This window comes from Onychostoma macrolepis, chromosome 24 (genome assembly GCF_012432095.1).
Source record: "Onychostoma macrolepis isolate SWU-2019 chromosome 24, ASM1243209v1, whole genome shotgun sequence".
NCBI classification, from domain to species: domain Eukaryota; kingdom Metazoa; phylum Chordata; class Actinopteri; order Cypriniformes; family Cyprinidae; genus Onychostoma; species Onychostoma macrolepis.
This window is the reverse complement of record NC_081178.1, coordinates 9,665,906-9,682,971: the sequence shown is the minus strand read 5'-3', so window position 1 is coordinate 9,682,971 and position 17,066 is coordinate 9,665,906. Positions and strand designations below refer to the sequence as shown.

General features: G+C 37.0%; 1 protein-coding gene across 17 annotated transcripts in view; it reads right to left on the bottom strand.

Moving 5' to 3' along the window:
- The window catches only part of cnksr2a (connector enhancer of kinase suppressor of Ras 2a), an 85,294-nt gene that overhangs the window by 28,331 nt on the left and 39,897 nt on the right, over positions 1 to 17,066 (bottom strand). For 7 of the 17 annotated variants that reach the window (XM_058765110.1, XM_058765112.1, XM_058765117.1 and 4 more), the window contains 7 exons: positions 11,421 to 11,540; positions 10,171 to 10,230; positions 8,824 to 8,892; positions 6,106 to 6,252; positions 5,070 to 5,206; positions 3,819 to 4,012; positions 2,905 to 2,994 (listed from right to left, as the gene is read on the bottom strand). In XM_058765110.1, coding sequence (XP_058621093.1) covers positions 2,905 to 2,994; positions 3,819 to 4,012; positions 5,070 to 5,206; positions 6,106 to 6,252; positions 8,824 to 8,892; positions 10,171 to 10,230; positions 11,421 to 11,540 — 817 coding nt within the window. Of the gene's footprint in view, positions 1 to 2,904; positions 2,995 to 3,818; positions 4,013 to 5,069; positions 5,207 to 6,105; positions 6,253 to 8,823; positions 8,893 to 10,170; positions 10,231 to 11,420; positions 11,541 to 12,024; positions 12,155 to 17,066 lie in introns of all 17 variants that reach the window. The other 10 variants (XM_058765116.1, XM_058765108.1, XM_058765111.1 and 7 more) reach the window with 3 other exon arrangements.

The following is a 17,066-nucleotide window of genomic DNA, read 5'->3' as shown; positions in this document are numbered from 1 at the left end:
CTCATGATCCTGTGTTTTCAGAGTCTCAGAGTGGTTCGGTTCACAGTAAATGTTGCTCCAAACTGCATCTGTTATGAGTTTGGGTCACTTATGTGAATTTGGGAATGCAACATGCACCAAACATCTTTCAAAACTTGTAATGGGAAATTATAAACCAGCTTTTGTCAAGAAAAGAGAAGCTTTAAATGCTCTCTGATTTGAAAATTAAACAATAATAATAATAATATTTGTCAAACTATGCAGCAATTGTAATATTTCTTACTTTGTTTCATATTTTTATTCAGTTATAATCTTAATAATAATAATTAGTAGTAGTACACTGTAAAAAAAAAAAAAAAAGTTGAGCCAACTTAAAATTTTAAGGCAACCAGTTTCAGCAGATTTTTGAGTTTTCTCAACTTTTCATTTTAAGTTTATACAACAAAAATTTGAGAATCTCCCACAAAAATAAGTTGAGCAAACTCAAAAATCTGCTGAAGCTGGTTGCCTTAAAATTTTAACTATTTTTTTTTTTTTTTTTTACAGTGTACTAGTAGTAGTATATAGCCAGCCTGACAACATTTTTTGGCCAAACTGTGCATTTTAAAATCACAATTGCAAACTTTATCCCCCCAAAAATACAATAAAATGTTTCCCAATTTTGGCATTTTATCTTTGTTTTTTGAAAAGCAAGCCCCAAAACTGAATGTATGAATTTTATTCATTTTGAATGCATTGCCAACAATACAGAGGATGACTTTGGTAGAACACCCATTTTGACAATAAAAAAACCCGTCACTTTTACCCAGAAATGACAAATTACCAAGATTTCCGAGTTGTGGGTGACCTTAATACATCTTTATCCTTTCTGACCCTCCCTCCACTCTCACATTGTATCACAATCTTCTTCCTACATCACTCTCGCAATCTCCTTCGAGTGCCTCTTTCTTCTTTTACCATCTTTCTTACTCTCAGCTAAACACCATCTGGCAGCCTCACCACCAGCATTTTCTCCCTGGAGTTTTAAGGAAAAGAGGGAACCGGAGAAAGGAAGGAAATAAGAAAGCTATCAAGGCACTAATCTCCACACAATGCGGATAGACAGAGCTGCTTAACGGGATCAAATAGCAGCCAGGAGACACAGCCAGGTGATCATCCGCCCCCTCGCTCAAAAACACACATATAAAGACACACAAGTGCCACAAAGAAGAGAGAAGAGAGGGGTTTGGGCAACAGCAAGTCCTGGAGGAGACCACCGAAAGAAAACAAACACGTTAGCGTGGGAAAGCAGTAAGACACGACATGAGTGAGTCAAAACAAAAGATGCTGCCCCCGCAGCCTCAATGAAGATGGTGATGAGGAAGTGACGAAGATTGACTAACCAGCCAAACTTTACCCTGAACTTATAATAAAGGACACAGTAAGTAAAATGTTGATGAAAGAGCTTCATTGATATTATCTGTCTACGTTCTTGCAGTCCAGCTATTTCAGTCAGGAGTTCTGGACTGTATTTCTAAAGCAGGAGCCAATAGAGACCGTCTCGGGCCTAGCGCACACTGGCTCTGTGTTGGTGCTCAGAGACTGCCACTGTTATCCTGGCACTGCATGCAGCGCGGCCACAGGAAGTAATCAGCAATGCCCAGCGCAGTTCAGAGCCACCGTGCAGCGAGGAGAATTAGATCCATGGAAAAGAGCTCAGCTAAACATCACTCCTGAATAAGAGCCATGAGAATGTAATAAAAAAGCAACAGTGAGAAACAATGAAGGGAAATCCAGGCAGAACGAGAATAAAAAAGAGAAGGAAGATCAACAGATGGAAAACGAAAATGGATTTGAAAGTAAAGAAGATATTCTGGATAAATATAAAAAAACATTCAAATGGACCCTATTTACATAAATAAGTAATAATAATAATTTTGTAAATTGTATTATTTATACAATTCTTTACTTTAAATAAAATAGACATTAATGTTCATGTTTATTTTGTGTAATTTATCAGTGTACTGTATATTTCTAATCTTCCATTAAAATGTAATAACGTTCTCCACATCTTTTTCTGCTGATGTAACTGAGGCCATGCAGATGGGGAAGCATAATGATAGCTGACCATATTTGTGTTTGAAATGTCATTTACTCTACATTAACTTCTTGTTTGTAGAATTGCTGCATAAAAGCAATATCACAATGTTGTAGTATAACAGCATTTTTGCTCATCTGATACTGATTTAATACCACAACTCACTTTTCATGATTCAGTATAATTCTGGTGGTTAAAATCAAGAAAGAGATGCTGGCATAAAAATTCAAGGGGTGTCAGCAGTTCCCTGCAGTAGGACATGCTATCTAAAACTATTTTAATAAAATATTTTCCAATTCATCCATATTTATTATACATGCTGCTTTATGGTCTCATATTAATTAAGAGATTAAATGGAATATTTGTACTGCTAAAATTGATTTGTCACACTGCAGGACCATTTAAAACGAAGCAATAAAAGTTAATTATGACAAAAAGTGTTTGGACAGTTTCTGGTAGTCAGCAAGACCACAAACTAATAATATAATAATATATTATATATAGTGATTTATATATATGATCATTTTCAGATCATTTCAGACCACAGAACCAATGTGAAATTCTAATGGATAAGAAGAGTAAAGTCTATAAAAAAAAAGCTATCTATAAAATCCAATTTCATTATAAAATTTTAATTTTAAATTCAGTTTTAAATAAAATATTTTAATTTTAATAACATTTCATTTACTGATAATGTTATTAAAGCCAAAAATCCTAAAAATTGTGTCAAATACCTAGAAACACACAAAAACAGAACACCTAAGAGTAAAGAGGAGTAAAAAGGAGAAGAAGAAAAAACAAGAGAATAACCATGTGTATTTACAGTACTGTGACTGACACAAACTCACCTCTCCGACCTTCTCTCTTCATTCTAGCTGGGTCCTCGTAATCAGGAACCCAGTTATACTCTACAGGCATAGAGATGGGCCTCAGACGACCTGAAAGCACAGACATGCGCATTATACACACATCACTTTCAGTGTGTGTGTGGAAAGACGGAATAGAAAGATGGAAGTAAAATGACAGTTCACAATCCATTTTCTCCACAGACGCCAAGGTAAGTCTGTGCGAGTGTGTGTTTGTGTAAGACAAACTGTCACAGTTAATGTGTCCTCTCATTTTCTAGGGAAGCAGCGGGCATGGAGTGTGTCAGCAGTTCTGTGCCACTGCAGAGGCTCACGCTGGCATTTAACGACTAGAGCTGAGTTCTCGGGTTCTGGATATAATGCTACACACACACACACACACACACACACACATTCACAACAAAGTGCAGCCCAGCTCCCTGGGGTTTAATTACAGAAAATCTGAAACCAACTCCCCAATGCAGGAAACTTGTTATAGACATGCTCGCTTTATAAACCTCGAAAAACATACAATCACACACAGCATTGCAAAACATGTAGAATACTTTTCAGAACATATTTTGATTAGCAGAGGCTAGATCTTAAACTGATTTCTTATTAACTGAACTTAGTTATGCAACATAATTGGAGTAAATAGCGTTTTTTTGGTCATTATGTGCTGTTTTATAATCAGCAGATGTTCATAGAAGTTTGGTCTGCACCTTGAATTAGTTGCTGGGTCAATATTCAGTCTCTCGGGCATCTGCTGTAAAAGCTAGCAGAAAATAACTAATCATTTTATGGTGAGCAGAAAGGAAGAACCAAATTTCCCATGCTAAAGGAGTAAATAACCCTAATGAACCATCTAAGCTTGTACTGAAATGAGCTCATAGACAAAACTTTTTGTGTTTGTGTACCGTATGTGGGTGTGCTGTCTCGGCGGGACGTTGTGGGTCCGTGGTTGGGGTCGTACTCGTAGCAGTACAGGACAGCTTCTTCTTCCATGAGAGGAAATCGCCGTCTGTACTCTTGATCCAGGAATGAGTTTGGTGATTCTGACCCTTTTGCGACAGATACCCCGCTTTCACTCAGGAGACCGCCTTTTTCATCTCTAAAAGCACAGCATAACATAATATATTCCGATTTAACTGTATGTACACTATTTAAAATATAGTATATATCTATATTAATATATTTTAAAATGTTATTTATTCCTGTGATGGCTAAGCTGAATTTTCAGCAGCCAGTCTTCAGTGTCACATGATTCTTCAGAAATCATGATTTGGTGCTCGAAAAACCCATTTCATATTACTATCAATGTTGAAACAGTTGTGCTGCTTAATATTTTTGTGGAATAGTTTTGATGAATAAAAAGTGAAAAAACAGTATTTATTTGAAACAGAAATCTTTTGTAATATTGTAAATCTTTTACTGTCATTTTTGATCATTTTAATGTGTGAATAAAAGTATTCATTTCTTTTTTTTTAATCTTACTGACCCCAAACTTTTAAATAGTAGTGTAGATCAAATATTACACAGACATTTGTGAAAGTTATATTTGTTACTATTGCAACTAAGGAAAATCTGGAAATTCTATAATATTTTGTATAAAAAAAATCAATCATTTTATAAGCTACAAGTGAATTTATCTTTATAACTTGTATTGAGATTTGCTAACATTTACATTTAACATTGTCATTATTTATTAGTATTTTTAAAGACTAACTTTAAGTAAGCAATAGATGATGGCAAAGGTAATCTAAATTCAAAATTGTACAATTAAATAGCCAGTATGGTAAAATAAATAGAAAAATTAAAACTGCTGATATATGAAATTAATGCTGAAAAAACAGATCATTCGCAAAACGCAACAGTGGTGTCACAACCATCAGCTTTTTAACTTATTCCAGATCACTCATACATATACATATTCAATTTTTTTTCCATTTTTATGCCCATACAGATAGGTTAGCCAATAAAAACAGGCATATTCAAATATGTTTTCTTGTATCAAACGTACAGTAGCAAAAGTAGCAGCTCGTTTCATTCTAAAGACGTTGGACAAAATACAAGAGTTTTTGATGTAAGAAACCTTGACCAAGAATTCAAGTGAATTTCAATCCAAAAAGCAGCTGAAGTGTAAAAAATCCTTTACTGGATGAGGTTACCTGGGTGTGTACGGCTCGGAAGGAGGGGGCGGGATATACAGGTCTTGGAGGGCGGAGCTATCACGCTTGGAGGGTGTGCTGATGGTGCTCGTGGGCGTGGCCGAGCTGCTGGTGGGACTCCTGGGAACGACTGGCTGCTGGGCAGACAAGATCATTGGATTAAAGATCAAAGTTTAAATCTACTATGAGCTGCTAAAATGTCTGAGGGCACAACTAAATGTAATAATGGAGCTCTGTTCCAGGACGTGACCCAGACACTGATATCTGCAGACAGTCACAAGGGCAAGGGATAGAGATTAATAGGTCCCCGAGCAGCGAAACGGCGGTGCAGTCCCTCTGCAGTGCTGTCTGCAGTAAACAGTGCACTGGGATCTCTGGGTCAGGATGCTTTGACATAATGAGTGGGAGTCTATGGAAACATTTGCGGCATCTCCAGAGAACACAATGGCTTCAGAGACTATAGACGTGTGATTAGTGTCTCCAGTGAGCTGAATGTCTGGGAACAGGGGTTGTGACACAGATTGCACAGACATGACATGCACAAAGAAGCATGTGCATATAATCAGTGAAATGAGCATGTGAGATGACAGCCGCCAAGATGGAGAAATACACAGATCTGTTTGGGGAAAACAGCTAAAAGTTTAGTCTAGAGTCACAAGTCTAGAGCCAAACTTGAATCCTTCACCGAAAGCCGATTAAAGCTAATCTGCTCTCTATGGCGCACACTTTCGCAACACTTCTAAGGCAGGTTAGTGATGTTACTGCGAATGACTTAATAAGCACCGTAAGACCCACAAAGGCAATTCCTATATCCAACAGTCCTAAGTCCTAAACTATAGTCGTGTTACAAAATTTACGTCAGAAGTAGGACGTTTGAATGGAAAGCGACATGTAAGCAGGCAGGTGCATTATGGGAAATGGAGTCAAAGGTGTCAGTTCCCTATCTAAGATGAGGCCAGGGAGCGGGTGGCAGATAAAGGGGAAAAGTGCAGCCCAAAACGATGAAGCTTTTGGGACAGGGCGATCTGAATCCTACCTGCAGGGCCAGGGGCTTCCATCTCATGTTCTTTAGTAGGGCTGGGGCGGAGGTGAGCGTGCTCTGTGGACGCTTTTTCAGGGTCAATGTCACACCGGCAGGGTCCCCGCGCAGAGAGCTTACCAAGTTTTTCAACTGCCAGCCCACCTACAGCAACAAACACAGGGTGAACATACACAGACTCGACAAGAACGCCACACAGAGACATCACCTGACAAGAAACTGCTAGGAAATCCTAACATACGACTCTCTATATCCGGTGAATATGGAGAGAATATACTGTTACTACACATAGACTTCCTGACACACAGGACATGTTGATTAAGTTTACTATGTGAAATGAGTGTACATTAATGAGGCGTGATGTTTGCTAATCATTTAATTGATTCCACATTAAAGTCTGTGGTAGAACTTGACATTCTCGGTAAATGTCAATATTTGAGCATTCGGTTCTTCCTAAATTATGCATAATCATGAATTCTGAAGAATGAAAAATGAACCAAATGCCTATTGTGAAGAAAAATTACTAGAAAAAACTAAACATAAAAAATGAAAGATAATAAAAGATAAACATGTTGTCTATACACTGACTGCATTTTTTTTATCGTTGAAATATTTATGTTACGCTGTAATAAAAATGCTTACTGAGCCAGCAAGTGAAGCTAATAGCTGGAGGCAACTGTTTAAATATAATTCTAAAATAATGTGACACACTATATGCAAACTCTACATTTTTAAAGATGTTTACATTACTGATGAATTATTAAACTACATAAATTCATAACATTTCACAGTTTAGTAAAGTAATAAGGCTGTGCAGTGTACCACAAGTGATTTTACTATGGTTAAAATGTACTATTAGATGATACAAGGCCACTTAACCATGGTAAAAAAAAAATGTACATCATCACTGACTCAAGTGGCTTACAGTGACAACAGCAACATTATAAAACAGGGGTTAAAATAAAATAAAAAGGTCTTTATACATTAAAAATAGAACTGCTATAATATTATAGGATGTGGTCCCTCAAAAGGGAATCATCATTATATTAGGGGTGATGTTCAATAATTAACTTAATTATTTATGGACAATCACAATAAACAATTCTGCTGCTAGTTCATATAGTTTTTATTTGATATGCAACAGAAATATTCACTTTATAATAAAACCCAAAAATCACTACAATGTCAGTCTATGAAAAGAGGTGAAATTATGTAATACACACACATACAAACATTTGTTTCTATCATAGTGGAAACTTTTGATTGATTACTATAGTTATACTGAGCTAATGGTACTTTCTATCCCCTAGCCTTACCCTCACAGCATTTTTAGACTGTAATTAATACATAATTTATTATGTTTATTAAGCAGTTTACTGTTGGCTGGTCCCCAAAATGTAGGTGGTTTGAGGTTTTACTATCCTTTAATATCCTTGTGGGGACATTTAGTACCCACAATGTAGGCAAAACGTGACCCACACACAGTTTACACTAACCATGTCCTTCACAGACAGAAATAACCACAATACACAACCACAAACACACACACACACACACACACACTGAGATGGGCTGGATATTCGAACCTGATCCTATAGCATACAGAGACTAATCACAGAAGTGACATATCAAGCAGCTCCCACAATGCACCATTCTTTAACGCCCGCTGAGGTTGTTCTTGAGCATTGTTATGGTAATTATTTGTCTGTGTGTTTTTCGCTACAAGCCGAATTCGTATCGCTTATCACACATTAGAAGCGCTTTTATCCAATTATGAAGGTGACAACAATCTAATTACATGAGGATTAATGAGGCCTTAGTGTTGCTGATGTTTCATCACCAAACAAGCTCAGCATCCCTCACCACAGCGACAAAATGACTTAAGACAATCAAGAAAAACTGATGTAGAAGTTGAATTCTGATGCCTTAACGTAAAACCATCATGCAAAGACCATCTTAAATCTGAATAAGAACGTCATTGTGATCAGAGATGACGAAGAGGGAACATTTAGCTTTCTGCAGCTTCTTTAACTTCATAAAAGATGCCACCACTTGAGAGTAAAATTCAAATATTCAACAAATTATTCAGCACCTTATCCACATCAAACACTAAGGAAGTCATTTCAAACAGAATTGATTTCACAAGCTAAACTCCATGCGCAATTACTTGTACACAGATGTACGCAGAAAAGGCTCTTTATCAATTATTTGAAGGGAACTCCACAGGGTACGATCATTGGAGTACCTATTGACGCACTCCATATGCATGCAAAGAAATCTCTCAAATTCGACCATCCTTAAAAACACACTCCACTGCCCTTCATTACATTTACAGCCTCTTATGCCCTCTTATGCCTCTCCAGTCTCACTCAGAAATGCAGTTTAAAGCGTAACACACTCAATTAGCATTGTGAATTCAGTCAAATTGGAATATAGTTGCCCTAGTCATAGAAATGAGCTAAAAATACATCTAGTAATATGTTTTAAAGCTCTTGGTGCTTTAACAAGAACACGTTAAAGCCCTCAAATTCAAATGCAACTCATTTTCAGTTCCATTATTCCATACACAAACAGGCAGGAGAGGGGCAACTGCTGTTGCATTCCAAGTGAGACTTACATATACAGGGACAAAACTGATTGATGGATGGATGGATGATAAAATAGAAGAATAAATGAGCCAAATGGATTGAGTGGCTAAGAGAGAATGACACTCACCACTGTCTGATGGTTCACCTGGATGACCTCGTCACCTGCGTGGATCTTCTTACAGCGATCTGCTGGAGACTAAGAAAGAGACGGAAAAATGGAGAGATATAAATAGACAGAATAATAGGAAAGGAAAAAATAGATGTCAAATGAAAACGCAGTACTGCAATATTTGAAGTATTTTACATAGATGCTTTTATCCAAACTAATTAACATTGCATTCTGGTTTCACATTGTCTCTTATGCTCTGCATTTATTTGATTAAAAATACAGAACAAAACAATACATTAATATTGTGAAATATTATTACAATTTAAAATAACTGTTTTCTATTTGAATATAATTTAAAATGTAATTTATTCTTGTGGTGACAAAGCTGAATTTTCAGTATCATTACTCCAGTCTTCAGTGTCACATGATCCTTCAGAAATCATTCTAATATGCTGATTTGGTGCTCAATAAATATTTCATACCATCAATGCTGAAAACATTTGTGCTGCTTCCTATTTTTGTGGAAACCATGGCCTTTACTTAAAAGTCTGGGGTAAGTATTTTTTTTAAAGAAATTAATACTTCTATTCAGTAGTTACATCAGAGACAGTATGGACATTTCATAATCATTCAAAAAATATGAATTATCCCAAATCTCTACTGCTAATTATCTCTACTGCTTGAGCTACAGGAATTGCATTATAAAACAGTCTATTCTAATCATATGACTTGATCATATTTATGATATGGTTACAGTTTACACAAAAACAAAACAAAAAAACAATAAGCATTGAGCAGAGATACAAAATGAATGTGGATAGAATAGCTCAGAAGATTTGGTCTGGCAAGAATATGATGCAAATTAAGATTATGTTAAAATCTCTGACTTCTGCATCTGCATACTTTGGCATCATGTAAAATCTGAGCAGTTTGTGACAGATCTCTTCTAAAACATGTTGCGACGTGATAAAAAAATAAATCTGAGAAACAGTAGACATCTCAAATTGTTATTCATTTAATCTCAGTATGGTCTAGGATATGCAATCGAAATATGACATATGAAATACATATCATGGTGCTTCTTTTCTATGGGTACTGCATATTGCAGTATAGCGTGTGATTTCCACCCACTATTAGAGCTACAACAAAAACTAAGAGCTTTCAGTCACATGATCGGTGGATCTTTATTTAGAGCACTCCTGTCTGTATAGTTCTTTCTTTCTCTCTCCTGCTCTTTAATTTGAGCGTGTGCAGTAACAGCCATACAATCAATTGCTGAGATTCATTACTTTTATCTGCAGCATACAGGACATTATAAAAGACACATGAATTAGAGCGCACACATTAACACTGACTGGCTCTTACCCCCTCTGTGGTTCCTGTGATAACGTGAAGCCCATCATATGTGGATTTGATGTACATTCCCTTAAGACATAAAAGACACAGGATGAAATTAATAGACTATAATGAATAATCTCCTCATCTCTTTCTGTTTCATGCACACATTGAAGAACACTTCAAAATGCCTTTAGTCTATTCATGTGTATTATAGAGATGTGAAATTACTTTTAATAAAAGAGATTTTTGAACACAAGCATGCATACACACACACACACACACACATTTGCTCATTAGGACAAAGATCAATGTTGAGGAAGTTACTTTGAAACTGTTTGGAAAGATATACAAGCTGCTTATAATTACAAATAGTTAAGCTACAGTCAAGCTACACACTGCTAACAAAAGGTTACCATTACATATTCACTCAAAAGTTTGGGGTTATTAAGATTTTTCATATGCATATGTTTTCTCAAGATGTCATGTGCTCACCAATATGTTTATACCTGTATAGATGTGCTTTTAACATTTTTTGATGTTTTTTGTGTATTTTTGGTTTGATCTTTTTTGCTTCATCATATATTGTGTATAGCTCTTCATAAATGTATCTTTTATGATCATGTTTTTATATTGTGTAAAGCACTTTGCGCGTTGTAGCTTTAAAGTGCTATACAAATAAAATTTTACTTTATATATATATATACAGTATATATATATATATATATATTTTTTTTTTTTATTTTTTTTTTTTTTGATGGTAAGTTGAATTTTCAGGAGCCATTACTCCTGGCTTCAGTGTCACATGGTCCTTCAGATATCATTCTAATATGTTGATTTGGTTCTCAAGAAACATTATTTATCAACATCAACAATACTGAAAACAGTTGTGCTTTTTAATATTTTTTATGGAAAACATAATACATAGCACTAGAAAGTTCTAAAAAAAAACATTTATTTGAAATCAAAATCTTTTGTAAAATTATATGTCTTAACTGTTACTTCTGATCAATTTAATGCTTGCTTAATAAAAATATCAATTTATTTATAATAAATCTTACTAACCCCAACCTTTTGAATGTAAGATTATACATTAGTTACTCATAATTATATATCTTATATTAAATGATTACTAATTATCAGAACTGATTTAATTTTACAATCGGGCAGATATCTTTACACTAGATTTTTTTGTTTAATAATTAAATTTAAAACATAATGATAAACAGCAGTAATTAGCACAATCATCTGTAGCACAATACAATCGTTTGTGATCTTACCAGACCCTCCGTAGGTTTAATATTAGCCAGTTGAACCACCTCCAGATGTGCTGACTGGGAGACCAGGGGGTCTGATGACAGTGAGATGATGTGGTCACATACTCCAGACAATGTCTTACACTTGAAAGAGAGAAAAAAGATAGAGAAAGCATATCAATTATTTTCTGCACAGATATGCTGCACTGGGCGAACATTTATTATATATAACTCATCATCATAGATATGATCAAATTTAGGTTTAATGTCCCGTGACCACAGAATGCATCTTTAGCTGAAGTCAATATTCAACTTTTGTGGGGCACAGTTTTAATAAACAGGTGCAGTTCTGAAGTCATTTCCATTGGGAAGGACTTTGTTATGCCTAAAAAGACTAGGACTAAAGCTATGGGTTGGTCAGGTATGGTGATAATTTGCTTTGGAAAATATACTTAATTAATTGTCAGGAAGTTGAACTTCATCCTGGTTTAGAAGAGTTCATTTTTTCAAGTCATATCTTTTTTTTCTTCCCAATGTGTTTATCAGTCTTCCCTGTACTCTCACCCTTTTTCGTTCATTATCTCAACAGCGTTATATCAAACTCTCAGCGATTATGATCAGATTTCACCTGTCTGGAATATTGGTGTAGTTCACTCAAGGTGAAGGACGTGGGAATCGATGTTGTTTCATTTCCTGTTAACCACTGCACTATTCCTCTGCTCTCCACTTTTCTCTCAACAAGCTTTTTACTGGCATGACTGTAAAGTAAATTATAAAACTGCTGAGACATTCAAGAAACTTTTCAAATATAGTAAGCAAGAAGCTAACAGTGTTAAGAAAAGTACAATGCATAATTGGAAGGAAATCTTATATACAGTGTATGTAATCACTAGGGAAGCACCGATACCGATACTGGTACCGATACTTTTTGATAGCAATCTTTCCTTCGAAAAACATGTTTCTAGCATTTGTAAAACTGCATTTTTCCATCTTAAAAATATATCTAAATTACGACCCATGCTCTCAATGTCAAATGCAGAAACATTAATTCATGCGGTCATGACCTCGAGGCTAGATTATTGTGATGCTTTATCGGGTGGTTGCTCTGCACGTTTAATAAACAAAATCCAGCTGGTTCAAAATGCAGCAGCGAGAGTTCTTACTAGAACCAGGAAGTATGACCACATTAGCCCGGTTCTGTCAACACTGCACTGGCTCCCTATTAAACATTGTATGCATTTTAAGATCTTGCTAATTACCTATAAGGCCCTGAATGGTTTGGCAACTCAGTATTTGAGTGAGCACTTATCGCATTATAGTCCTCCACGTCCGCTGCGATCTCAAAACTCTGGCCATTTGATAATACTTAGAATATCAAAATCAACTGCGGGCAGGAGATCGTTTTCCTATTTAGCGCTCAGACTCTGGAACAATCTACCTAACACTGGTCGGGAAGCAGACACACTCTGTCAGTTTAAATCTAGATTAAAGACCCATCTCTTTAACCTGGCGCACACATAATACACTATCGCATTTCTATAATTCAAATCCGTTAAAGGATTGTTAGGCTGCATTAATTAGGTCAACCAGAACCGGGAACACTTCCCAAAACACCTGATGTACTTGTTACATTGTTAGAAGAATGGCATCTACGCTAATATTAGTCTGTTTCTTTCTTATTCCGAGGTCACCGTAGCCACCCAGATCCAGACTGTATCCAGATCAGATGGTCACTGCAGTCACTCGGATCCAGTCCGTATCCAGATCAGATGGTGGATCAGCACCTAGAGATGACCTCTACAGCCCTGAACGTCAGCGGAGACGAGGACAACTAGATGAGCCCCAGAGACTGATCCCCAGTGAAGACTCTGTCTCCTAGACGGCCATCGGGACAAGACCACAGGAACCAGATGAGTCCTTTGCACAATCTGACTCTGCTTTAACCTAGATTTAAACTGCTGATTTTGTCTGGCCAGAGGAGAATGACAATGTTTCGACAAACTATTTATATCAAGCTGATGTAAAACTGCTTGGACACAATTTGCATTATTAATAGCGCTATAAGAATAATAGTGACATGACTTGACTTAATAATAATTTTTATTTATATAGCGCCTTTCTAGCACTCAAGGTCACTTTACAAATCAGGCTTAAGGAACAGAAACAATAGACATCAATACACAAAAAAAAAAAAAAAAAAGCTAAGAGTAATATACAGAAACCACTTACAAGATTAGATTACAAACAGAAAGAATGAAGAGAAACATCCATAACAGGGTACAGTTCACAGTCAATGACTTGAAGAGTAATAGTCAGAAAAAAAATGGTTTTTTAAGAGGTTTTTAAAGGAGAGAAGGGAGGATGCCTGACGGATGGTTTGGGGAAGAGCATTCCACAATCTGGGAGCAACAACACTGAAGGCCCTAGCTCCCATTGTCACCAGACGAAACTTAGGGGTGACTAACAATCCCTCACTAGAAGATCTTAATGAACGGGCAGGAACATATGGCAGAAGTAAATCAGATAAATAAGAAGGAGCAATGTTATGGTGGGCTTTATAAGTGAGAATTAGTATCTTGAAGTTTATACGCAAGGAAACCGGGAGCCAATGAAGATGATAAAGGATAGGGGTAATGTGATCGTTCTTTCTAGTGTGAGTAATCAAGCGAGCAGCAGAGTTTTGAACATACTGTAGTCGTTTGATATTATTAGCTGAGATGCCACAAAAAAGTGAATTACAATAATCTAATTGGGATGTAACAAAGGCATGTATAACAGTTTCAACATCCTGCTGACTGAGAGAGGATCGAATACGCGAGATATTACGTAGATGGAAAAAGCTGTCTTAACCACTTTACCAATATGATCGTTGAATGAAAGAGTAGAATCAATGAGAACACCAAGATTGCAAACTTTAGTGGAGGGCATAATCAGATCACCATCCAGATCCAGCAGTTGACTAGAATGCTTTGATACAACAGCTTTAGAGCCAATCAGAATTATCTCAGTTTTATCAGAGTTAAATCTAAGGTAATTTGCCTCTAGCCAAAGCTTGAGTTCCTTGATGCAATTTGTTAATGAAGGCGGAGGAAACACTGAAGTGGAAGGTGTACTAAAATAAATCTGAATGTCATCTGCGTAGCAGTGGAAGTTAAACCCATATTGCTTAATTATTTGTCCAATAGGTAGCATATAAATGGTGAAGAGGAGAGGGCCCAAAACAGAACCCTGAGGTACACCAGAGCTGATGAATTTGGTAGATGATCTGTGATTCTGGTATATAACAAATTGTTGCCTCCCAGTCAAATAGGAGGAAAACCAATCAAGGGCTGTGCCAGTAATTCCAATTTCTGAAAGTCGTGAAAGGAGTATCTCATGAGAAACAGTGTCAAAAGCTGAGCTGAGGTCTAATAGAAGGAGTGCTAAAAGCACCAGAATCAGAAGCTAAAGAAGATCATTGATAACCTTAACCAGGGCTGTTTCTGTACTGTGTAATGGGCGAAAACCAGACTGGAAGGGCTCATAGAGGTTGTGTTCAGTTAAGTAGGTCTGTAACTGGGAGGCAACAACTTTTTCTAATATCTTAGAGAGAAAGGATAAGTTAGAAATAGGCCTATAGCTACTTAGGGAAGATGGTTCGAGACCATGCTTTTTAAGAACTGGAGTGACAGAAGCAATCTTAAGCTTGGAAGGTACAGTTCCGGATGACATTGACGTGTTAATGAAATGAGTGATGGGTATTGACAGGGCAGGCAAGCAATTCTTTAGTAAGAGGGTAGGTGCAGGATCAAGAAGACTAGTAGAGGAGTTAGACAGCCTGATCATCTCATCAACCACTGTGGGGGCGATAGAGTCAAAACTAGGGAGACTATGAGCGTGGCTTGAAGAGAGAAGTTCAGTAGTGGGAGCAGAGGTAGGGTGTAGACAGGTATAAGATGTTTTACTCTGAACAAAGTTCAGGAAAGCGTCACACATTTGATCAGAGCTTTCTAGAGACCGTGAAGGAGGCTGAATTAACTTTTTAATTGAAGTAAATAATGTTCTAGGCCTGTTTTTGGACTTATTAATAAAAGTGGAGAAATAAGATGAACGGGCTGCATTAAGAGCATTCCTGTACTGCTTAATGTGTTCAGTATAAGCCAAGGAGTGAACAACAAGGCCAGTTTTCTTATAAAGCCATTCTAGCCGGCGGCCTTTGCTTTTTATTGCCCTAAGCTCAGTACTGAACCAAGGGGAGCAGCGCGAGGAAGGGACCTGTCTAAATTTTAAGGGTGCAAATTGATTCAAAATAGTAGAAATACTTTCATCATAGAGATTAACAATGTCTTCAGCACTGGAAAGACTATAGCAAGCAGAAAGGGGGGAATCACTAAGAGCAGCAGAGAATGACAGAGGATCAACCAACTTCCAAGCACGATAAACAATCAGAGATTTAGCAACAGATTTTGGAGTATACAAATCACAAGAAAATTCAATCAGTTTATGATCAGAGATACCTATGTCAGAGCCTTTAGAGGCAATAATGTCAATACCTGTAGAACAAACCAAATCCAGTGTGTGGCCATGTACATGAGTTGGAAAATCAATATGTTGCTGTAGATTAAAACAATCAAGGACAGACATGAATTCAAGGGCATGAACAGTATCAGTATCAACATGAATATTGAAATCCCCTAGCAATAGCATAGCTGTAGATTGGGCAGAAGCAACTGTCAGCAATTCACACATATCTGATAGAAATTGTATGTTCGTTTTAGGAGGACGATACACCAATATTATGAGCAGTGAAGTGTGACCAGTGATTTTAAATGCCAAATATTCAAACGATGTCACCTCGTGGAAAGCAGACAGCTCAATATGAAGACTCTGGCGATAGACTACCGCCAAGCCCCCACCCCTTCCTCCGATTCGGGGCTTAGTCAAAGTACCGAAACCAGGAGGAGAGAGCAGATTAAGTTCAACAAAGTCATTAGATGCTTGCCAGGTTTCTGTGAGCATCAGCATATCACAGTTATTGTCAGAGATGAAGTGCCGAAGAAACGTTCCTTTCCCAGTTAGAGACCGAGTGTTGAGTAGGGCAAAATTACCACAATGCTGCACATTCTTGTTAAGCACAGTGACATCTCTGGTCCTTTCTAGTTGCCTTAGTGACGATAAAGAAACTCCGCGATGTATATACGTAGTGGACGACTTCCATGTACTTAATCTATGAGACCAGATAGAGGGGATTGAAGCAGGAGAAGAGAAGTTCATGTTCAGGAGCCGTTTAGGAGAACGATGGATATAGCGGGGCCGACGAATAATTCCATTAGTTTTACACAGTTCATATGTGATGGGATCCAAACGGAAAAAACAGTTCAAATGACGCAGCTGCGCCGATGTGTAACAAAGTTCCATTTGAATGGAAAACAGCAGTGATAACAGAAAAACAAAAGAGGCCATCAGTCTCACGGCCAAACCGGATTTATTTGAGATAATTTTTTTTCCATACATAACTCGGAGCACCGCATTCACAACAACGATACACAGAACACACAACACTGGCCACGTTAGCCAGTGACTTGATATTTTATTACCATTTTCCAAACTATAGCGAATAAACTGTGATAATGTGAGAAATGTTGAAGGTGTCTGAATCAATTTTGGTTTGACTGTATCTATTTGATAAAT